The sequence below is a fragment of the Polypterus senegalus genome, chromosome 16, assembly GCF_016835505.1.
Source record: "Polypterus senegalus isolate Bchr_013 chromosome 16, ASM1683550v1, whole genome shotgun sequence".
Lineage (NCBI taxonomy): Eukaryota > Metazoa > Chordata > Cladistia > Polypteriformes > Polypteridae > Polypterus > Polypterus senegalus.
The window spans coordinates 15,779,133-15,804,966 of NC_053169.1; the positions used below are offsets into that span (position 1 = coordinate 15,779,133).

At 41.1% G+C, this 25,834-nt stretch overlaps 1 protein-coding gene across 1 annotated transcript in view; it reads right to left on the bottom strand.

The window, feature by feature from the left end:
- The window catches only part of LOC120516954 (alpha-actinin-2), a 155,165-nt gene that overhangs the window by 101,724 nt on the left and 27,607 nt on the right, over positions 1-25,834 (bottom strand). Inside the window, exons 2-4 of the mRNA XM_039738993.1 lie at positions 14,420-14,534; positions 8,783-8,902; positions 1,988-2,074 (exon numbers count right to left, since the gene is read on the bottom strand). Of these exons, the coding sequence (XP_039594927.1) occupies positions 1,988-2,074; positions 8,783-8,902; positions 14,420-14,534 (322 nt within the window). The remainder of the gene's footprint in view (positions 1-1,987; positions 2,075-8,782; positions 8,903-14,419; positions 14,535-25,834) is intronic.

Genomic DNA, 25,834 nt, shown 5'->3' on the forward strand with positions numbered 1-25,834 from the left:
CCCCGTGACCCTGTAGTTAGGATATAGCAGGTTGGATAATGGAAATCCATCCATCCATCCATCCATCCATTATCCAACCCAGTATATCCTAACTACAGGGTCACGGGGGTCCGCTGAAGCCAATCCCAGCGAACACAGGGCGCAAGGCAGGAAACAAACCCCGGGCAGGGCGCCAGCCCACCCCAGACTATAGAAAGTCACTATATACAAATATACAGTATTTGTTTTTATACATCATTACGAAAAGATTAACACAAATCACTGTAGAGTGATTTAGTAAATCAAAGCTACTGTATAATTAGGATTTATTACCATGATTGTATTCATTACAGAAATCCTCCACTTAAAAATTATATATTTTTTATATGTGTTACTTATCACATGTACTTTCTTTGCCATTGTACAACATTGGGCACTATTGGCTTCTATTATATCATAAACTTTTTTTTTTCTCCATTCTGTATGAAAACATAAGATTAAAATATTTTGTTGCCCAGCCCTACAAACTACATGGGCTAAGCAACATACGAAAAATATCATTCCTGGGTGGGGTATTCCTTTAAGATGAGGTTGTTTTTCATTTTTCTGTTTAAGCTTTTATTTTTGATGTGCATCAGCAGTGCATCCCAATTAGTGGATAAGGCTTAAAGCAACACCCCACCCAAAAGTGATCTTTTTTATGTTATTTGCCCAAGATAGTTTGCAGTCATGACCAAAAAATGGTTGAATATCATGCAGAACAGAGATAGCAAATTTCTTATACACAGGGTGGCCCATATTTATGTATATGATTGAAAAGGCGTTATTGTCAGGAAGCAACCAAAGTTATTATCAAGTAACATAATGGAACACGAACATTAAGAACCTTATTTATTGTGTCACAGGCGGCTGGGTGCCATACCCAGCTGGGATGCATATATAGCACCTGTGCCATGAGAGGACAGCTGCCCTGGTTGCTACGGGGTCACAAGAACCGAGCTGAGAAGCTCAACCCTATAGGGGCTTGTGGCTACCGCCAGGGGCCGTGTACTGGATCCTGAAGCCCTGGAAGCCAGCACTTCCGCCACACCAGGAAGTGCTGGTGGAAGGTATTCCAGGGTCACCCGGAGTGCTTCCGGGTGCTCATCCGGCACTTACGCCACACCAGGAAGTGCCGGTGGAAGTTCATCAAGGGGCACCTGGAGCATATCCGGGGAAGCATAAAAGGGGCCGCCTCCCAATGTCAGAGAGCTGGTGTCGGGTGGCAGAAGACAAGGCTTCGGAGAGTGGGAGAAGGCGGCCTTAACATGACCATTTAAAGGTCGAGAGAGAGAGAGAGGCGTTTGGTGCGGGAAGCACTGTGTGCTGTGCGGGACTGTAGACATTGTAAATAAATCGTGTGTGGTGGACTTAAGACAGTGTCTGTCTGTCTGTGGTCAGGCTGGCTATCACAATTGTCAGGAAACTACCAAAGTTATTATCAAATAACATTATGGAACATGAACATTAAGAACCTTATTCGAACACAGCAGGGGTTGCCCGGTCCAACACATCGTTAATCACATTCCCAAGCTACATGGTGATGCCATTCTTGATACTTTCCACGCAGTAGTTTAAATGCTACAGCCTGTGAAACGTCATATACATAAATATAGGCCACCCTGATATACTGTAGAGGTCTATGGTGACCAATGCTGAACTAACAGCAAACAACATCAAAAAGTCCATGAACAAATCTCATATTACTTGTTACTCATCCAGTTGTATGCTAACAACGTCCCAAACACATGCATTTTTACTAAAATATTGTTAAACAGCCAAAAAATATTTTTGTGAACTATTACAGTAAAAAAAAAAAAAGGAATGAAACTTAGAGATTTTATTTAATAGCTAGAATATAGTAATTATCAGCAGGTGCCATCAATGTGCAAATTTTAATAATAAAGCAAAAAAGCAAAGACAGAGATAATGGTCTTGAATTGAATAAGAATGACTGCATAGTTCTTACCTTCCACTGAAATATCCTGAATGGCAAAGCGCAAGATGATAGTCCAGATCATACCCAAAGTCATCTTCACATTCCCATCCACAATTTCTGCAATTCAAGCAAAAGCAATGAATTTCATAGGAAGGCCTTTCCAAAAGAGGAATTGCTTCTCCGCACGTTAAACGTCCTCAAGCTATAAACCGCATTCTGCTTTTATGCCACTAAACATTTTACTTTGTTATTCCACTTCATATTTTGGAGTGACATTTCTTTGGATTTAAGTGAATATATGAAGTTTAAGAACCAGAAAACAGAATGTGTTGTGAGCTTTTTTCTGTTAAAGAAGTAGTTCTACTCACTACTATAATAGGTTGTCACACACGTGTGCTTGGGAGACAGTTTATGGGCTTAAAAAAGTGTATGTTCCCTCCAGACCCCTGGCGCTGCCCTCCAACTCTTTCTCCTCTCTCCCTGCCCTCAGCCTAAAGCCACTTCCGGTCCTCAGAAGACAACCAACATCACTTCCTCTTCCAGTTCTCAAGGTCCCACCTCCTTCTGATGTCATTTCCGGTTCCCAGAATACCGTTCTCCCATTACATCACTTGCCATCTACCGCATATATGGCAGCCATTTTGTTTTCTTTTCAATTCTGTGTCATGTCTATAAAGACCTACTCTACACAAACCTTATTTCAAGTACACGAGGTGGATCCCCAAACTTTTCATGTTGTTTTTTGTATTCATTTACAAGGTTCAACCTGACAATAATGTCACTCTAAATCTATAGAAGAAGCCAATTTAAAAGAAAAAGTGTATGCTATTGAGAAAGAAAAAAAAAACATTAACTGTAATGATTATAAGAAGTTACAGTGGTGCTTGAAAGTTTGTGAACCCTTTAGAATTTTCTATATTCCTGCATAAATATGACCTAAAACATCATCAGATTTTCACTCATGTCCTAAAAGTAGATAAAGAGAAACCAGTTAAACAAATGAGACAAAAATATTATACTTGGTCATTTATTTATTAAGGAAAATGATCGAATATTACATATTTGTGAGTGGCAAAAGTATGTGAACCTTTGCTCTCAGTATCTGGTGTGACCCCCCAATAACTGCAACTAAACGTTTCTGGTAACTTTTTATCATTCCTGCACACCGGTTTGGAGGAATTTGAGCCCATTTCTCCATACAGAACAGCTTCAACTCTGGGATGTTGGTGGGTTTCCTCACATGAGCTGCTCACTTCAGGTCGTTCCACAACATTGCGATTGGATTAAGGTCAGGACTTTGACTTGGCCATTCCTAAACATTCACTTTATACTTCTTTAAGCATTCTTAGGTAGAACGACTTGTGTGCTTACGGTCGTTGTCTTGCTGCATGACCCACCCTCTCTTGAGATTCAGTTCATGGACAGATGTCCTGACATTTTCCTTTAGAATTCTCTGATATAATTCAGAATTCATCAATGAAGGCAAGCCGTCCTGGCCCAGATGCAGCAAAACAGGCCCAAACCATGATACTACCACCACCATGTTTCACAGATGGGATAAGGTTCTTATGCTGGATTGCAGTGTTTTCCTTTCTCCAAACATAACGCTTTTCATTTAAACCAAAAAGTTCTATTTTGGTCTCATCCATCCACAAAACATTCTTCCAATAGCCTTCTGGTTTGTCCACGTGATCTTTAGCAAACTGCAGATGAGCAGCAATGTTTTTTTTGGAGAGCAGTGGCTTTCTCCTTTCAACCCTGCCATGCACACCATTGTTGTTCAGTGTTCTCCTGATGGTGGACTCATGAACATGAACATTAGCCAATGTGAGAGAGGCCTTCAGTTGCTTAGAAGTTACCCTGGGGTCCTTTGTGACTATTACATGCCTTGCTCTTGGAGTGATCTTTATTGGTCGACCACTCCTGGGGAGGGTAACAATGGTCTTGAATTTCCTCCATTTGTACTCAATCTGTCTGACTGTGGATTGGTGGAGTCCAAACTCTTTAGAGATGGTTTTGTAACCTTTTCCAGCCTGATGAGCATCAACAACTCTTTTTGTGAGGTCCTCAGAAATCTCCTTTGTTCGTGCCATGATACACTTCTACAGACATGTGTTGTGAAGAGCAGACTTTGATAGATCCTGTTCTTTAAATAACACAGGGTGCCCGCTCACACCTGATTGGCATCCCATTGATTGAAAACACCCGACTCGAATTTCACCTTCAAACTAACTGATCATCCTAGAGGTTCACATACTTTTGCCACTCACAAATATGTAATACTCGATCATTTTCCTCAATAAATAAATGACCAAGTATAATATTTTTGTCTCATTTGTTTAACTGGTTTCTCTTTATCTACTTTTAGGACTTGAGTGAAAATCTGATGATGTTTTAGGTCATATTTATGCAGAAATATATAAAATTCTAAAGGGTTCACAAACTTTCAAGCACCACTATACTTCACAATACCAAGTACTGTATTTTGTATTAATCATGCTGCAGAGATTCATTATTTCTATATGATTTGTTCTTGATTCAGATAGAAAGAATTAAGCTTGTGCACAGGATAAGGGACTAAACTTGCATTCTTTTATGGGAAAATGCTGACCTCTTGATGCTAACCGAACACCCTGTGATATTATAAATCAATGTGACAGTTTCTGAATTCTTGCTTGCAATTATTTTAGCATATTTCTTAAAACGGTGAATGCCCTGATAACTTCTTTATCTGAAAGAAGCAATGTACACATTCCAATTCAGGGAGTCGTAAGCTATTATGATTTATGTATAACCTCAAGATGAACTGCTATGTTTCCTCTTTTTTTCTCGTCAACAATCTTTTAAAAGGAAGTCTCTCCTTCCTGCTAGCAGGCTGTCTGATCTGACTGTCAGTGAAAGGCTGCTGCCTGTGGCAAATTGAGCTGGCAAGTGGAGGCAGCCTCTCTGCTCACCAAGAATAAAGAAATTGCTTTTTACTTTAAATTGGTGTTTATCTCCCGTTGTTTTTGACTTCAGCGTCCATACTATGAAATACATAAAACTGACTTGAATTGAGTTGTGGCTGCATCTGTGGTGGTGTACTTAGCACAGTCTTCTTATAGTTGCAGAAACCTGGTCCAGTCACGGTCTGTGTGGGGTCTGCATATTCTTCTCGTGTTCACACATTTTAATTTAAATTAATTATGCTCAATTGGTCCTGTGTGAGTGAACGTGCATTGCTATGTGCTGGAGTCTCTTCAGGGTTGTTACGCATGTAATAGTTGGTATTTATGTGTATTATTATTTAGCATATTGTCATGTATATTCCGTTATGTTCATAAATGTGTATCATCCCTTTAACTGTGCATGTGTTTGGAATATTTTTTGGAAAATTACTGTTTTTTGTAACTTTCTTCTGTTTAAAGACTTTGACTTTTGGATTTCTTTTGGATTGCGTTTTGGAGCTTACTTGCTTAGGATTGCCTTTTAGGCAACTCCTCTTTGTGTTTGTTGTTTTGAACATTAGTTTGTATTTTCCTTTTTTTTTTTTGTCTAATAAATCATTTAAAGATTTTTTCTTTGCCCTTTTGTACACATGCCAAAGGTATGATATGTTTTGGGATTTTTCTAATTATTTAATGCCAGTTTCCAAATGATGGGACTTGCTAGGCCAGGTCCAGCAGTTAGCAGTTAGAGTACGTTGGACTGGGGTGAGCCTCTTCTGGGCAAGATGTGAAGCATTTTAGAGGCCTCACAATGACATTTATTTGATATGTTTGTGACTCTTAATTGCAACAAGGGTAAGGTCTTGCGTTGTTGTTATCAGGCTAGGCTATGACTATGCACTACCCTATAATAGACTAAGCAGGTTTGAAAAATCGATAAATGAATAGAAGGAAGGATTGGTTGGTTGTTGAGTGGGTAGATTGATGGACAAGCAATATATGAACTACTGGGGGTCTGTGTGCCCTAAGTAGTATAAGCTCTCTGTCCAGCATGTATTTCTTCCTTGTGCCACGTGTTACCAGAGTAGCCTCTAACTCTCCACAGCCATGAATAAGAAAATAATTAGTGTTACCCATAATTGGTAAATAATATAAGTATTGATATTGAAATGGGGTAGCACGGTAGAGCAATGGTACAGCTGCTGCCCTGCAACAAAGAGGCCATGGTTCATGTCCTGGATGTTCCCTGAAAGGAGTTTGTATGTTTGCCCTGTGACCACATGGATTGGTTCTCTGGTTTCCTCCAACAGTCCAAAGACATGCATGTTATGTGGGATGTCATTGCTAAATTGTCTGTATGTTCACTCTGTGATGGATTGGCAACCCTGTAATCAGGGGTTGTTGTTGTCCTATGATTGCTGGGACAGGCTGCAGCTTCCCCACAACTGCATAAGCAGATTACAAAAATGGATGGATGGGTAATATAATATTAGAACATTCCAGACGAGAACAGGCCATTCAGTCCCACAAAGCCCGCCAGTCCTATCCACTTAATTCTTCTAAAACAAAAAAGATCAAGTTGAGTTTTGAAATTCCCTAAAGTCTTATTGTCTACTACATTACTTGGTCACTTATTCCATGTGTCTGTGGTCCTCTGCATAAAGAAAAACTTCTTAATGTTTGTGTGAAATTTACCCTTAACAAGTTCCCAACTGTGTCCCCGTGTTGTTGATGAACTCATTTTAAAGTCACCGTCTCGATCCACTGGACTAATTCCCTTCATGATCTTAAACCCTTCAGTCAGGTCTCCTCTTCATCTCCTTAAGGCTCAGCTCTTTTAATCTTTCCTCCTAACTCATCCCTTGTAGACCTGGACTCAGCCTAGTTGCTCTTATCTGGACCTTCTCTTGTGCTGTTATGACCTTTTTGTAGTCTGGAGACCCAAAATGCACACAGGACTCCAGCGGAGGCCTCACCAATGTGTGATAAAGCTTGAGAAGAACCTCCCGTGACTTGTACTCCACACATCAGGGCGCTATATAACCTGACATTCTGTTAGCCTATTGATAGTGTCGAGTCCACTATGACTCCTAAATTCTTCTCATAAAGTGGATTTTCAGTTCGAGGTCATATAAATTGACAAGATCCAGCGACAACATCAGCAACTGAATTAGGCAAGTGTCACGTACCCTATGACCAGAGGTCACTTAATGTGACATCACCTCAAGACAGTTCTACACTCTGTGCAGATTACAGAGCCAAGCTTGTCTATGCAGAAATCACTGAGAACTCAGGTTATGATACTGAATGTGCACGGCTGGTGCCACCATTAAGGTAAAGTAGGCATTCGCCTAGGGGCGTAGATCATAAACGGCGGGGGGAACCCAGCCGTACAGGTTAGCTACCGAACAGTCAGTTGACACACTAATAAGCATGGCCTAAAATAACTTAGCAATGGCACAGCGAATGTGGATCATAATTTAAGGAATCTCATTACCTTCCAGTTAAAATTTTCAAGACTCCATTAGGCTTGTTGTACACAAGCAATGAAAGAGGGTGGTAAACTGTAAAGGCTCAGCTCTTTTGATCTTTCCTCATAACTCATCCACTGTCAGCCTCGTCGCTCTTCTCTGGACCTTTTCTTGTGCTGTTATGTCCTTTTTGTAGCCTGGAGACCCAAACTGCCCACAGGACTCCAGATGAGGCCTCACCAGTGTGTTATAAAGCTTGAGAAGAAACTCCTGTGACTTGTACTCCATGCATCAAGGCGCTATATAACCTGACATTCTGTTAGCCTTATTAATGGCTTCTGAACACTGTCTGGCAGTCGATAGCTTAGAGTCCACTAGGACTCCTAAATCCTTCTCATAAGGCGGACTGTCGATTTTCAGACCTCCCATTGTGTATTCAGACCTCACATTTTACTTCCTATGTGTAATTCTTTAACATTTACTGACATTTAATTTCATCTGCCACAAATCTGCCCAAGTCTGTCTGCTGTCCAAGTCCTTCTGTAATAATTTTGACAGATCTGCCAAAATCCTCCTATTTTGGTAGCATCTTCAAACTTAACCAGCTTATAGCCCCTCATAACTTTGAATCTTATTTAATGAGTTTGAAAATGTTATGTTGTAATACACACTGTATAGTTTTTCTCAAAGTACTTTGGTTTTCCCCCCCAAAGATGAGGATGTTGTCTTAACTAGATACTCTAAATTAGCAGTAAATGTTGGTGTGTGTGACTGAATGTGTCCTGTGATGATGCATTGCCCTTTTCATGTGCCCAGTGTTGATGGGTTCGGCACTTGTGACAGTAAACTAGTTAACATCATGTTAGAAAATGAATGAATAATAAAATGTAATGGTGAGGTAGAATGGTGGTTTAGTGGGCGGAACTGCTGCCTAAGGGATGCATCCATCCATCCATCCATTTTTGTGAAGTATACCATTGTAGAACTGCAAAGAGAAAAATGATGAAGCACAAAGAAGGATCCATCTTGAACAGCATGTCAGTCCAATTCAGGGCTCACAATGCCACAACTGGGCTAAATTAGAACCAAACTAAACTAAAATGCACGTCTTTGAGGAGGTCAGAAACCCACAAAATACGAACACATGTAAATCCCACACTCACAGCATTCAGAGAAACGTGAAATATGGCTCCATGGAGCTGTAGGACACTATTTCTGACCTCAGGTCTATGAACCTGTGAGGTGACAACAGAGTTAAACCAAAGTGCCAATCCCACCTGGAGCCTTAAGAATTTTAAATTTCCACATTGGGTATAAGGTGTGCAAGACAAAAGTAAAAAAATCAGAAGGTTCTCTCCCACAAAAATAACTTAACCCATGCATAAGTGAATTCACTAGCAGAGAAAATACATAGCGAGAGAAGATACCTTCAGCCCCAATGGAGACCAGCTTCACTCCTTTGCTCGCAATAAAGTCCAAAGCTTTGTTGACATTTGCAATTTTGTGAAAACGCATCTTCCCCCTATCTGGCTTTGGTAGCCTTTCACCTAAACAAGAAACAAAGAAAAAAGTGTTTGTAAACAGATCACATAGTGTTGTTGCGATCTTACAAATCAAATGGATGAATTATGCTCTCTTAAAATTGAATCATCTGATGACACATTTGATGGGATGTTATGCATCATCATGTCCCAGAGCTCCTTAGAAGCACATGGAGAATTTACCGTTCACTTTCACTAGGTCTACTCTTTGCAACAAATGTTGGGATTGTAGGTCTTCTAAAGAGGAGAGAGGTTTGGAGCTCAAGCTGATATGGCGCATTGCCGCACCCACCACATGACAAACCAACGCAGGAACCCAGATTAGGACTCGAGTGCAGCCATGCGACAGATGGGTGACACCTCAGCACCACACCAGTTCAGATGGAATGGAACCAATGTGAGGTTTTTTATGGCGGCTGGAGTGGCAGGTTTTTCCCTGCAGGTTGGAGGGCCTACATGCAGGGCTGGATGCAGATTAATGTCATACCCAGGATGCAAAGATTGCAGGTTAAGGGCCTTGCTCAAAGGGTCCAACAAAGAGTCACCTTTGGCGTTTACGGGATTCAAACCAGCAACCTTTCCGTTTGCCAGTTGTGAGGGAGGGCCGGCAGCTCAACCCAGTCAGGACGCCCAAAGGATGGAAGGATGGGGGAAAGACAGCTTTTCCAGGACACTGCCTCCCCCAAAACGCTAGATGGCAGCTCCGCTGGAGTGTAGCAGTGTCCCGGATTCATGCAGGGCATCCTGGGACCTGGAGACCATTTTCTCAGCTCTGTTGGGTGCCGTGGGTGCCGCCAGGGAGTCAGGGTGACCTGGGGAGTCATGCTTCCCTTGCAGCCCGGAAGTACTAGGAAGTCATGAGGACGGAACCCCCACAGTACTTCTGGGCTGATTAAAGAATTGGGATTCTCTATCTGACCCGTAAGTGCTGGCAAGTCACGTGGGAGGAAGAACAGAAGCACTTTCAGGTCAAAGACTATATAAAGGACTGATGGGAACCCAGCAAGGGAACCGGAGTTGGGAGTAGTAGAACAGAGCTTGCTGGGAGGTGTGGAGGAGACATTGTGTTTTATTATTATTATTGTATACTAGCCAACCCGTGGCGTACCATACGCTGCATAATCAGGCCGGTTTTTTAATGATTTTTAAGCACAGGGAGAAAATTAACATTTGAAAAATCGGTAATGTAATAAATCAGCAAGAAAAACAACATTGTAACAATGCGCGGAATGAACCAACACACAATCGTCCGTGACTGAAAACTGGCGGACCGTCCTCGCGCCTTCTCCTGCCAGACGGAGTGATGGGGGTGCACAGCGCGGAGTGTGGAACGGGAGGAGAGAAGGACGTCCATTCAGCTCCGTCCATCATGCTAGTCTGCTGATTTCTCGTTCAGTATGCACGTCACTTGAGTCGTCGTCTTTACACAGTCCAGATGTACCTGTGACTGACGTAGACTTTTCATTGCTCTGTGCAGTTTTGGCTGCTTTTCTATATATAATCCACCAAGACACCTGACCACGGTAGTAGCGAGGTGGGAGGGGGGTGTGTACAAAGGGTAGGGACATAACCAGTGGGAGCGTATGAGTCGCACTTAGTGGGAATTCCACGGTTTGCAGCCCGAATAGGGTTCAACGGCTTACCCATGCCGGGTAGACACACGCTCAATGTCATGTATAATTATTTATTGAATGCTAAACACTTCTGGAAAGACACGGTTGTCTAAAACGGGTTGGTGTGAGAATACAGCAGTAAGCGAATGAAAAGATGGAACTCTGGAGAGAGCAAAATACAACACAATAGTGAACCCGCGGCATAACAAACGCCGCATAATTATTTATTGATGGTTGAACACTTCTGGAAAGACACAGTTGTCTAAAAAGGGAGGGTTTGAGGATACAACAGAAAGTGAATGAAAAGATGGAACTCTAGACTTTTCATTTTGTGCGGTTTTGACTGCCTTTATATATATAATCCACCAAGACACCCGACCACAGTAGTAGCGAGGTGGGAGGGGGGTGTGAACAAAGTGTAGGAGCATCTAAGAAGACGCATGTTTGTCGCGGATGCGAATTGCTGTATGTAGCGTGTAAAACAGTTTGCTATGGTGCACACAGTCGTGCGTCGTAACCGAAAACTCGGTTTTTAAAGACTGGCTACTTCATTGTGTTTTAACTTCAGTTGTAAAGGAATGTTTTAAGGACCCCATGGGATACCCTTCGGTTTTGGCTGCTTTTCTATATATAATCCACCAAGATACCCGACCACGGTAGGAGGGGGGTGTGCACAAAGGGTAGGGACGTAATGAGTGGGAGCGTATGAGTCACATTTAGTGGGAATTCCACGGCTTGCAGCCCGAATGGGGTTCAACGGCTTACCCACGCCTCTCTGCGCTGCGTAGACACACAGTTAATCTCATGCATAATTATTTATTGAATGCTAAACACTTCTGGAAAGACACGGATGTCTAAAACGGGTTGGTGTGAGAATACAGCAGTAAGTGAATGAAAAGATGGAACTCTGGAGAGTGCAAAATACAACACAATAGTGAACCCGCGGCATAACAAACACCGCGTGGCTCAGACGTGCATGCGGACTCTTACCACAGACGAAAGGGACTAACTGGGTGGTCGTGAGTTTTTGCGTCCGGGCAAATGGGCAGGCAGTGTGAATGCCTAGAGAGCGAGGGTAGACGCCGGCCGGTAAAAAAGGTGTGTTGGTGGGCAGGAAAACGTCTTCCGTGTTCCTGCAGGAGCATCTAAGAAGACGCATGTTTGTCGCGGATGCGAATAGCTGTATGTAGCATGTAAAACGGTTTGCTATGGTGCACGCGGTCATGCGTCGTAACCGAAAAGTCGGTTTTTAAAGACTGCTTACTTCATTGTGCTTTAACCTCAGTTGTAAAGGATTGTTTTAAGGATCCCATGGGATACCCCTCGCAAACCGTTTCACACGCTGCATATGGCGATTCACCTCCACGAGAAACATGCCTCTATGAACAGTCAACGTAGCTCAGAGGTGCATGACATGCACATTACATTAACCTGACCTGCACTGCATGTGGCCTCTACAACAGGCGAATATAAATGACACCATTTTTTCTGTGTCGTCGCGTCCGAGTTGGTGGGCATGGCCCTGCGAGTTGTCGTCATATCCAATGGTCATGGAGTTGGTGGGTGTGGCTCCTTCCTGCGTGCGCCATAGGTGTCTCACTTGTCGGCGGTTTAGTGAATCCACGCCCCTTCTGGCATGCTTTCCATGGTTGTCTTGCCTTAGTGAATTATATACAGTATATAGATTCTCTTGCCTGTTTATTGTGGCTGGGGTGCTTTGGAGGCGCTGCTTAAAAGAAGAAGAATTAAAGATCTTCTTATTGCATTTTCCCCTTGTCTACGTCTATTTGTTGGGTTTAACGGGGCAACAGCTCTCCCAAGCGTTTGACACAATGCAATCCCTAGCCTCAGAGGCACCACTCCGCCGAAAACACTTCTAAAAGTCACTTGTAATGGTGGACAGAAGAATACGTTTTGTGCAATGCATATAATTATATTCTAACACATTGCTCTTTATATCCAAGAATGAAGCTCTTTGTGTTTAGTTTTTTTCCCCCTGTGTTACAATATGACTATGTTTCAATGTTCTTTTGTACATTCTGAGTGTCCTCAGTTGTCCGCAGAAAAACACACTTGCAGAAGCTATGATTTCTTATGACACTCCATTCACTTTTGAAAGCCTTGGCCCATTAGTACTGCAATGTGGAATCCCTAAAAAGAGCATCTGATCAACATTCATTTTCTGCTCCGATTTTGATAGCCAGCTTACTGGATAGAAACAAGTCATGAAATAGTTATACATTCTATGAAAAAGTTTGGGAACCCCTCTTAATTCTTTGGATTTTTGTTTCTCACTGGCTGAGCTTTCAAAGTAGCAACTTCCTTTTAATATCTGACATGCCTTATGGAGACAGTAGTATTTCAGCAGTGACATTAAGTTTATTGGATTAACAGAAAATATGCATCATAACAAAATTAGACAGGTGCATAAATGTGGGCACCCCAACAGAGATATGACATCAATACTTAGTTGAGCCTCCTTTGCTCCTTTGAGCCTCCAGACGCTGTCCCCTATAGCCTGTGATGAGTGTCTGGATTCTGGATGGAGGTATTTCTGACCATTCTTCATACAAAATCTCTCCAGTTCAGTTCAATTTGATGGACAGCCTGCTTCAAATCATCCCATAGATTTTCGATGATATTCAAGTCGGGACTGTGACGACCATTCCAGAACATTGTACTTCTCCCTCTGCATGAATGCCTTTGTAGATTTCAAACTGTGTTTTGGGTCATTGTCTTGTTGGAATATCCAACCCCTGCGTAACTTCAACTTTGTGACTGATGCTTGAACATTATCCTGAAGAATTTGTTGATATTGGGTTGAATTCATCCGACCCTCGACTTTAACAAGGGCCCCAGTCCCTGAACTAGCCACACAGCCCCACAGCATGATGGGACCTCCACCAAATTTGACAGTAGGTAGCAGGTGTTTTTCTTGGAATGCGGTGTTCTTCTTCCACCATGCAAAGCGCTTTTGTTCTGACCAAATAACTCAATTTTGTCTCATCAGTCCAAAGCACTTTGTTCCAAAATGAATCTGGCTTGTCTAAATGAGCATTTGATACAACAAGCGACTCTGTTTGTGGCGTGAGTGCAGAAAGGGCTTCTTTCTCATCACCCTGCCATACTGATGTTCTTTGTGCAAATTGCGCTGAATTGTAGAACGATGTACAGATACACCATCTGCAGCGAGATGTTCCTGCAGGTCTTTGGAGGTGATCTGTGGGTTGTCTGTCACCATTCTCACAATCCTGCTCATATGCCACTCCTGTATTTTTCTTGGCCTGCCAGACCTGCTGGGTTTAACAGCAACTGTGCCTGTGGCCTTCCATTTCCTGATTCCATTCCTTACAGTTGAAACTGACAGTTTAAACCTCTGAGATGGCTTTGTGTAGCCTTCACCTAAACCATGAGACTCAACAATCTTTTGTTTTCAGATCTTTTGAGAGTTGCTTTGAGGATCCCATGCTGTCTGTCACTCTTCAGAGGAGAGTCAAAGGGAAGGAAGCACAACTTGTAATTGACCACCTTAAATACCTTTTACCACTCATGATTGGACACTCCTGTCTATGAAGTTCAAGGCTTAACGAGCTCATCCAACCAAGTAATCAGCATTGAGCAGTGACAGGCATTCAAATCAGCACAATGACAAGGGGACCCACATTTGTGCACAGCCAGTTTTTCACATTTGATTTAATTTCATACAACTAAATACTGCGTCACTAAAAATCTTTGTTCAGAAAACACCTCAGTACTCCGATGTTCCTAGGAATTGAAAGACATACCACTGTTATCTTTATTGTTGAAAGGAGAGTCAATTATTATGCAGGCTGAGAGGGGTTCCCAAACCTTTTCATATGACTAGAAGTCAAACATGAATGTCAAAATGTTCACGCAGTTTGCTTTATACCTGAGATAACTTCCAGGAGGAGCATAAGCTTCAATCCATTGCGAAAGTCTTCTTCAATATTTTCAATCTGAGTTCCTGCTTTTCTCAAATGGGAGTTGCACCATGCTGTGAATGTCTAAAAAAAAACAAGGAATGAGAATTAGGAGGTGGCAGTGTGTCTGCGTGCCAAATATTCTTCTCTTAAACCAACTTTTTCCATTTCAGGATCATGAGGTGCCACTGTCTATCACAGCAGAAACGACTTCTGGGTGTGACGAGAATCCATCATTGGGAGCATTCATGGCACACATCAACCTAAACTGACTGTGTTGTGGTGTGAAAATCTGTATACAAGTTGATAAATATTTTGCATGTCTTTATTTGTAAGTCAGAAATATAATATTAGCGTGTTATTTCATTGATGAGAACAGCAAAGTTTTCATGTCTATCCTAACTCCTGTCCCCACAGTCTTTAGGACTCAGGATGTAGAATTTTTTTCTGCAGGAATGGAAGGCCACTTAGCTGGAAAGCTTGGACTCCGCAAATATTTGGGGGCAAATGGTTGTTTTGGTGGGTGGTGGATGTTGGGTGCGTTTGGTGTGAAAGAAATTGTGTTCCTCCATTGATCTAAAGCAGGGATGTCCAACTCCGGGCCTGGTGGGCTGCAGTGGCTGCAGGTTTTTCATTCTAACCCTTTTCCTAATCAGTTTTCACTCCTAATTAACTCCTTTTCCCTTCATTTTCATAGCCGTGTTTTTAAGGATCCAGTCCTCTGAATTGATTCCTTTCTTCATTAAATGGCAGCCAAACAGAAATGAGGCAATAGGTGACCAGCTAAACTGGGATTTCAAACTCCAACCAACTTCACTCCAATCTCTTAATGAGAAGCCGATTCTTGCTGTTAATTAACCCCGTTATTTAATCCCATGGCTTGTTGCTGCTCTCATTCTGCCACAGCAGACATTTCCAAAACTGCTCATTTTTATTTTTTTTTTCTAAGAACATCATTGGAATGATTTGGTGACCTGAGAGATCAACCTTACCAAGACCATCACCTTTCTTTATTTTCAGATATTGTGTGATGGGCACAGGTGAGCTGGTCATGTGGTGGCTGGTTGTGTGTCTCATTACGGTTTGGCTACTAATTAGGGAAAAAGAAACAACTAAGGGGTCTGAGTCAAGTTAATTAAAATTAAGGTGAAAGAAGTTAGTTAGCAGGACAAAGTGGTCACTAATGAAGAAGATGGTTAGAATGAAAACCTGCAGCCACTGTGGCCCTCCAAGACCGAAGTTTAATTCCTGTGGTCCAAAGCATGACTGTTAGGGATTGGTTTTGAATCAGAAGCCATTCTGTGCCACAACATCAACTACAACAACAACATTTATTTCTATAGCACATTTTCATACAAACAGTAGCTCAAAGTGCTTTACATAATGAAGAATAGAAAAATAAAAGACACAATAAGAAAACAAAATAAGTCAACATTAATTAACATAGAATAAGAGTAAAGTCCAATGGCCAGAGGGGACAGAAAAAACAAAAAAAAACTCCAGACGGCAGGAGAAAAAAATAAAATCTGTAGGGATTCCAGGCCATGAGACCACCCAGTCCCTTCTGGGCATTCCACCTAACATAAATGAAACAGTCCTCTTTGGATTTAGGGTTTTCACGGAAGGACTTGATGATGATGATGGTCACGTAGACTTCTGCCTTTTAATCCATCCATCATTGTTGGAGCATCATGAAGCTTTGAGTAGGTGGAGGTGGCGCAGGCCACCACCACAAAGAAATTGGAAAAAGAAACAGAAAAGAGAGTAGGGGTCAGTACGGATTTTAGAGCCACCATGAATAGTTATTATGATGAATTGAACATACAGAGTATCAGGATTAAGTTAAATTAAATTAAATTGAAGTTATCAAAAGGCCATGTTAAAGTCATGTGTTTTCAGCAGTGTTTTAAAGTGCTCTACTGTATCAGCCTGGTGAATTCCTATCGGTCTGCTATTCCAGATTTTAGGTGCATAGCAGCAGAAGGCCGCCCGCCTCACCACTTCTTTTAAGTTTTGCTCTTGGAATTCTAAGGAGACACTCATTTGAGGATCTGAAGTTACGATTTGGAATATAAGGTGTCAGACATTCCGATATATAAGATGGGGCGAGATTATTTAAGGCTTTATAAACCATAAGCAGAATTTTAAAGCCTATTGGCCTTAGGATTTGGACAGAATATGTATACATTTGGTCGTTTTTCCCCTCCAATTCTTCCACACCATGGCATGAAAAGAAGAAGAACAAGCAGAAAGCACAGCTCGGCAGCCATTTTGAGACATTCATGCGGCCTGTCCTGAAGAAAGGTGACTAAAAATGTTGATTTAACTAGAGATATTTAAGTAACTACAAGTCTGTGTGCCTTCTGAAACTACACATCAGCATTTATCAGGTTGTATACTTGCTAATATTCACTTGTACATTGCTTATTGTTATTATTTTATGAATAATATCAATAATACATTATTAAAAAGTTGTAACTTAACTCCTGCTTGTCTTTAATTCCGTGTAATTGCCTGAGGTTATAGATGTAGAAGGGAAGGTGGGGAGTTATAAAGTACATTACCTTAAAAAGAGTGGTACCATATATACTTGCGTACAAGTCGGGTCTTGAAACCTGAGAAATCGATCATAAAATCAGACCCCGGCTTATACGCCTGTTCAAAAATGTGACACTTAATCACTTAATTTTTTTTACATCATCTCCTCCTCCAATCTTGCATCAGTTTCTCAGACGCAACAAATTTTGTTTCAGCAGCGCAGTTGCCAATTTCTTTCACCACTTCAACGACATTTAATTTAAATTCAAAATATTTAAAATATTTTCTTCTGGGGCGGCACGGTGGCGCAGTGGGTAGCGCTGCTGCCTCGCAGTTAAAAGATCCAGGTTCACTTCCCGGGTCCTCCCTGCGTGGAGTTTGCATGTTCTCCTCATGTCTGCGTGGGTTTCTTCCGGGCTCTCCGGCTTCCTCTCACAGTCCAAAGACATGCAATTTAGGTGCATTGGCAATTCTAAATTGTCTCTGGTGTGTGTGCACACCCTGCGGTGGGCTGGCGCCCTGCCCAGGGTTTGTTTCCTGCCCTGTGTTGGCTGGGATTGGCTCTGGCGGACCCCCGTGACCCTGTAGTTAGGATGTTGAATAATGGATGGATGGATATTTTCTTCTGATCAAACGCTCTTTTAAATGGTTTCATTTTGACAAATCAGCCTTATGAGCCTGCGTTTCATTTCACCCATGCCTCCTCATTCAGCAGTTGCCAGACTCATCTTTTGGAATCTAAACCACAAACCCTGCTGTCAGCCGCACTTGCCCACACACACAAAAAGTCCGTTCTCACAAGTGGCGCCAGTCTCCGAGGGAATATTAGTCTTGAGTGCCAGAATAAAGGGAAGAAAATCGCATGCAACAGGTTCTCCCTCCATCAGCGGGACTTGCTTCAGCAATATGAATGCACAGTCAAACAATCAAAGGCCCGAGGGAGAAGACAAAGAGGACCTCTCCATTAGCAGCTGGGTAGCTTCAAGCCAGATTTGCTTTTTGATTTACCAGCTGTCTTGTGACTTTTAAAAATTAATGTTTTCCACTTTGCAATTTTCCACTTTATACAAATTTAAAGCTAACCAAACCTGTATTTATATTTCGGGTAGGGCCTCTTTGATACTATCCCACATAACACCACCTGTGATATGTGTAACTCATTTGCCCAGAAGCTGTTAACTTTGTTTCTTATTAAAAGGTACAAACGTTCCCACTCCACTACCATTTGCATACACTTGGTTGATAACGGAGGTTACACACTGTGGCTTTAGATCAGAATCAGCTCACACTTTATGAATAATTTATTGCATCTAACTCATTTACCATAAGATTAGGATTTGTTAATCTCCTAAATCTGCATATTTGATTAGAACAAAATTCATACTTGCGTAGAATTGAGTATGAGAAGTCAGCCCTGGACAGGACACCTTTACATCGCAGGGTACACTCATCTCTATACACTCCCGTTCACTAATACAGGACCGATTCGCTATCTTCAACCTACCAACCAAACCTAACAGGTATTTGTGACAATGGAGGACTACCCAGTTGAACAAGCACATCCAAATGGCGTCACTGCTACATCTCAGCCAGGGATCCTCCCCTAACTGGGGTTCAAAGTCGTGTCTAATGTCGTTTGTGATCAATTTTGAGTCGTTGAGGTAATTAACATTACTTTTCTTTATTGTCTGCTTTGTTTCCTCTGCCTGTGCCTCTGGCAGGCCTATATCTTTGGGGCGCCGACACTTAAACTGTTATGGGGGCCCCTACTCAACTAGCGAAAAGGGTTGGGTAACCACTGTTATCTTCTTCAAAGCGGTTGTTCCGTGACAGATCTCCAGAAATTTTTTTTAAATGTAACCACTACATCTCAGATTTTCATTAAAATTGCTGTACAATATTAGTCATTAGTGTTATTTTATTTACTAGCCACGGTGCCCGTTACAGAAAGGAAACAGAATAGTTAAAAAAAACTATTTGTGGTTATCTCTTGCCCTACGTGTACCGTCAGTGCCTTTCCTCTGAACTTGCATGTGTGAATGTCACTGATGCCCCATGTCTCCAACTACGTTATCATCTGTGAGGCGCCTTTCTCACCTCCTGTCTGGTTTTATACTTGAAGGCAAGTCTCTCTGTGTGGCTAATACGCCGTTAATCCTCCTTGTGTGTCTCACTCTTGCGCATCCTCTTTTGTTGTGTGAACAAAACCAAACTGTCCAATCAGATTGCCCTTTATAAGGTTACTTGTGTCAATATAAAGTTACCAAAATGATGTCCTTTACTGCAAGCAACAAAATATGGTTTATTTTTTTTTTTATTATGGCTAGCTGAAAGTAAAACATTTTTGTAAAAATTAATTTCTGTCATAAATGTTAAAAGGGCTTTAAATTATTTATAAATTATTTTATATTAATAATAATATTAATGCATTTTATTTATATAACTAGCAAAATACCTGCGCTTCACGGCAGAGAAGTGTGTTAAAGAAGTTATGAAAAAGAAAAGGAAACATTTTAAAAATAATGTAACATTTGCTTTCTATTCATTTGCATAAGCACAGTCCTTCACTAGCAATTATTTAATGTTAGCTCAGACCCGGCACTTAGAAGTTTCTGTCGCACTTTTGCTGAGTTTGTGGCAAACACTGTTCTATCCCTGACCATCTCATTTCCGTTTGCATAAGCACAGTCCTTCAGCAGCAATTTTAATTTAGTTACAAAGTGATCAAAAGTGTCGTTTATACCCCGCGTCCTCTCATTAAACTTGTATCTCGCGAATATCGTATTCGTCTTAGGCATGACAAACGCCAGTAGCAGCCTGTCTATGAACTTAATTTAAAGTTAACTTGTTGCTGCACTTATGAATATGCTTGTATGTGTCACTCGCTTCATATTCTTTTGCTGCCTTCTCAATTGTGTAATGCGTTTTTTGTTCAGTGCTCTTTGGAGCTCTTCTTTGTTCTCTACGTACTGCGTTCACAGTCAGTTCACGTGAGCCGCTCTCTTGTGTGATGTTGCGATGTCCACGGCTTTATTTAATGTTAGCTAAGACCCGGCACTTAAAAGTTTCTTTCGCACTTTCACTAAGTTTGTGCCAAACACTAGACCATCTCATCTTCGTTTGCATAAGCACAGACCCTCACCCGCGAATATTGACCTTATATGGGCAGGCACTCAATTACGTGGGAGGCGTGATGATGCTGGACGCAACTCCACCTCACACGGCGACCGAGCTGCAGGCTATGGCCGTATATATGTACATAAGTAGGTTCCAGTTATGACCGTTATGCGTAGAATTTTGAAATGAAACCTACGTAACTTGTGTAAGTAAGCTGTAAGGAATGAGCCTGCCAAATTTCAGCCTTCCACCTACACGAGAAGTTGGAGAATTAGTGTTGAGTCAGTGAGTCAGTGAGTGAGTGAGTCAGTGAATGAGGGCTTTGCCTTTTATTAGTATAGATGCCTTTCCCATCAATATATTTAAAATGAAATATTCTTAATTTCAGTGTTATTTTGTTTAGGGCTAGCCTACATGACATTTTAATAACCTTTTAATTCTTATTTTAACCATTATATTGTATTGAATTACACTATTATTATTATTTTCAAAATCCCTTCTCATACAGTAGACATCCAACACTTTTCAGCAATGTGGACTAAAGCCACTTCTAGAGAGTAGAATGAAGGGGGAAAGAAATAGGTAAATAAAACGGTATATTTTATCAAATCAGTCACAAATATTTAACAGAATGTTATGTTAAGACTTCATAAAATACATATGACAACCACACCTGGAGTTGTGTGTAGTTCTGGACACCATACCACAGTAAATAAATCTCTCTGTTATAAAAGAAAATTTTGAGACAAGATTATTGCCAAGAGATTTTTTCATGTCCCACCCTCCTCTCAACCATTTCCGGTTCACAGCCTACACCCGCGGTCCTCTCACCTCTCATTGGCATGAATGCTTTTGTCAGACACAGTTCCTGTGCTCTCAGCTAAGTTCCCAATAAAAGTAGACGTATTATGTCCAAATCTCACTGAAGAATTTTATCTCGAAGGGTAACCAACAGAAGAAATAAGTACATAGGCAATCTGAGCACTGAGAAACGATGAAGTCAAACGAATTTACACACAAAATGTCGATCGGTTACATGGCAAATTGGTTAAATGCATATAAATACACTCTGCTGAAACAGTTGGGGGTGATGGTACAGAAGATCAAAACACCACTGTTGAAAGAAGGATGTATCGTAATGTTATTACGTGTAACATTTTAACAGGCAACAAGAAAGGTAATGTAGTACATCTACCACAGATAACATTAGACACCAAAGGAGCTCTTGATATGCCATTCATATTAAAACATTCACAGTTTCCCGTGAGAATAGGTTTTGCTATGACAAATAACAAATCACAGGGTCAAACATTAGAAAAAGTCAGTTTATTTATTAGAGACAAAGAAACGATATTCACTCACAGGCAGTTATATGTTGTGTTGTCACGATGTAACTCCAAACACGGAATTAAAATTCAATGCAACGTTGATGAAAAGTTAATTCCAAATATTGTTTTTACTGAAGTTTTACAGTAAAAGTATATGTTTTAAAAGTATTTGCATGTTATCAACAGAAGAAATGAGTACACGGGCAATCCTAGCACAGAGAAACGGTGAAGTCAAACGAATTAACGTGAAAATTGTCGATAAGTTACATGGCAAATTGGTTAAATGCGTAACAATAGACTACGCTGAAACAGTTGGTGGTGATCGTGCAGAAGATGAAAAAATCAGCTTACAATATCCCGTAGAATATCTACAACCGTTAACACTGTCCAGTCTTCCAAATTGCTGTAGAAAGAAGGCTGCATCCAAAAAAGGTAATGTAGTACATCTTCAGGCGATAACATTAGACACCAAAGGAGATCTTGATACTGTTTGCCATTCGTATTAAAACGTTAACAGTTTCCAGTTAGAATAGCTTTTGCAAAGACAATTTCCAAATCTCAGAGCCAAACATTCGAAAAAGTCGTTTTATTTAAGAGAGAGAAAGAAACGAAATTCAATCACGGGCAGAGATACGTTGCGTTGTCACAATGAAAGTCCAAACACATCATAATTCAATGCATTTTGACAAAAATTTAATTCAAAAATCTGTTTTTACTGAAGTGTAAGTTTAAAAAGTTTTTACGTGTTAATATGAAAGCCAAACAGAAAAAAATCGTATTACGCAACAAATAACTCTAACGCAACATGAAACATAATTTACTTTCAAATTATTACATTTTACTCTTTTTTTTAATATGGTTAATTACTCACTGTAATGTAAAATAGTAAATTGTACATCTGCATCCCCATATGCGAGCGGCAAAACCGCAAAGAGGCCAACACGTAGTGCAGGCACGGGGGTTGGCGAGCAAAGCCCCCAAGTTATTGTATACGAAGAGGCCATCTATGTATCTGCCATATGATCTCACGCACCTTGCTAAACGGGTCACTGCTAAGCAGAGTTCCACTAAAATGTTCGCTGCTGTGCTTCATGGCGTATGAGCGGACAAGCAGCAGTTGGCAGGAGATCAGCTGCAGTAACTTTCCATGTTGAAAAGCACAGCCTGCATGCTTAACTAGGGCCCTAAAACAGATAACTTCACAAACCAGTAATTCACACCTTATGTGACATGTCCACACATTGTAAGCCCTCACCTATTCATTTCAGGTGATCTTCGTTCTGTACTGAAACGTTACAAGTGGGAATGAAAACAGCAGCTTTCAGAATTTTCTTTTGTATGAGTTATTCAGTCTTCGTGTGTCCATTAAAGGGTAAACTGCACTACTGGTCGTTTTATTTTTGTTTTGAGGCTGTATCATTTGTTTAGCAAGTGAGTTGCGCTTCCTAATTTCAATAGTTGTGGATACTCCACAAATACACGTTCAGTATTCAGTAATGTTTATAAATACTTTGTCTATGTTATCTTTATCCTCCAGTCTGCTGGGGTCTGTTAAGGTTATTTTAAATTGGATGAAGTCAAATGAACAACTGAATGTAACTCAGGGGACACTAGGACCAAGGAGAATTTGGTAAGGTTTGTCCGCTGGTATTAATGTGACATTCCATTTATTTCAAGAAGAATCCAGCTGCAGCAAGGACCGCTTTTATCCTCTGGACAGATCCACGCACCTCAGGCACTGTGAAGCCTGCAAACAGAAGCTTATTATTACACAAGCGTTCATTCTGGAAGGATGGAAAACGTTTGCCTGTATACAGACATATGAAAAGGTTTGGGAACCCCTCTCAGCCTGCATAATAATTGACTCTCCTTTCAACATAAAAGATAACAGTGCTATGTCTTTCATTTCCTAGGAACATTGGAGTCCTGGGGTGATTTCTGAACAAAGATTTTTAGTGACGCAGTATTTAGTTGTATGAAATTAAATCAAATGTGAAAAACTGGCTGTGCACAAATGTGGGTCCCCTTGTCATTGTGCTGATTTGAATGCCTGTCACTGCTCAATGCTGATTACTTGGTTGGATGAGCTCGTTAAGCCTTGAACTTCATAGACAGGAGTGTCCAGTCATGAGTGGTCAAAGGTATTTAAGGTGGTCAACTGCAAGTTGTGCTTCCTTCCCTTTGACTCTCCTCTGAAGAGTGACAGACAGCATGGGATCCTCAACTCTCCAAAGATCTGAACACAAAGATTGTTCAGTCTCATGGTTTAGGGGAATGGTACACAAAGCCATCTCAGATGTTTAAAGTGTCAGTTTCAAGTGTATGGAATGGGATCAGGAAATGGAAGGCCACAGGCACAGTTGCTGTTAAACCAGCAGGTCTGGCAGGCCATGAAACATACAGGAGCGTCATATGACAGGATTGTGAGAATGGTGACAGACAACCCACAGATCACCTCCAAAGACCTGCAAGAACATCTCGCTGCAGGTGGTGTATCTGTACATCGTTCTACAATTCAGCTCAATTTGCACAAAGAACATCAGTATGGCAGGGTGATGAGAAAGAAGCCCTTTCTGCACTCACTTCACAAACAGAGTCGCTTGTTGTATCAAATGCTCATTTAGACAAGACAGATTCATTATGGAACAAAGTGCTTTGGACTGATGAGGCAAAAATGGAGTTATTTGGTCAGAACAAAAAGCGCTTTGCATGGCGGAAGAAGAACACCGCATTCCAAGAACAACACCTGCTACCTACTGTCAAATTTGGTGGAGCTCCCATCATGCTGTGTGGCTAGTTCAGGGACTGGGGCTCTTGTTAAAGTCGAGGGTCAGATGAATTCAACCAAACATCAACAAATTCTTCAGGATAATGTTCAAGCATCAGTCACAAAGTTGAAATTACGCAGGGGCTGGATATTCCAACAAGACGATGAGAATGGCCGTCACAGTCCCCTGACTTGAATGTCATTGGAAATCTATGGGATGATTTGAAGCAGGCTGTCCATCAAATTGAACTCAACTGGAGAGATTTTGTATGAAGAATGGTCAGAAATACCTCCATCCAGAATCCAGACACTCATCACAGGCTATAGGAGGACAGCGTCTGGAGGCTCAAAGGAGCAAAAGGAGGCTCAACTAAGTATTGAGGTCATATCTCTGTTGGGGTGCCCACATTTATGCACTTGTCTAATTTTGTTATGATGCATATTTTCTGTTAATCCAATAAACTTAATGTCACTGCTGAAATCCTACTGTGTCCATAAGGCATGTCAGATATTAAAAGGAAGTTGCTACTTTGAAAGCTCAGCCAGTGAGAAACAAAAATCCAAAGAATTAAGAGGGGGTCCCACACTTTTTCATATGACTGTATGTCAAAGTTGTCCTCACCTAAGCGTTCAGTCAGCATTACTATATGATGCTATTCTTGACACAAAAATCTACCTTTATCTATTTTTTTTTACCTTTATTTATTTTTGAATTTTTCCATTAGATTAATAATGTTTTATCTAATCTAATAAAGTTAGACAGTTTCTTATTGCAGGTAATAATACAACAGCAAATAATATGTTCATTTACTTTAAAAGCAGACATTGTCTTACTTTTAAGTGTTACTTTTAAAACAAAGTTTGTAGCTATTGAATCGGATGACCCATATGACACCATATCGTCACGTTTAAGTAAACGTTTTGTTTTGAGGCATGATAAAGTCTAAGATTGCTGAAGAGTGGACGGGGTCTAAAGAGAATGCTGACGACAGGGGGGTCTCATCTTATGGACTTCAGAATGTCTCAGGTCACTGAATGAGCCTGAAGCTTCAGAGTGTCTCATCTACAGCTACGGGCTATTGGTGGGATTTACCGCGGACGTTGGATGTTGGATCTGGCAATGATGTCACATCTGTGTTGACCGAGTTCCAGCAAATCATTTGGAAACCTGATATGGGAGCATCCAGCAAAACCTTTGTTGTCCTTGCTCCATCGGAATAAATACCAGTTGATAACAATGCATTACACCGTATTTTATTTATATCCAAACACCATAGCAACATGTCTTCAGACAGACGTTTTGACATTACAGTACTGTGTGCACGAATGATTTAATGAGACACACCGAAACCAATGCAGACCTGTTGTAACTGAGATGATGGTGACCGGCAGAAACAGATACTGGCTAAACAGTCAAGGTGTTGAACACAATACACCCTACGAAACTGCAAAAACAAGGAGATAAAAAATAAGTTCTTGGAGCTGAAAAAAAAAAATGGACACTCCTAATATTTCATTACTGGGAGAGAATATAACAGATTTCCGTTTCTGCATGTAACATGTAAATATACACATTGTGGCGGTCGGCTGGTGGCTTATGCCAAGCCGGGATGCCTGGAAGGACCGGGAGAGGA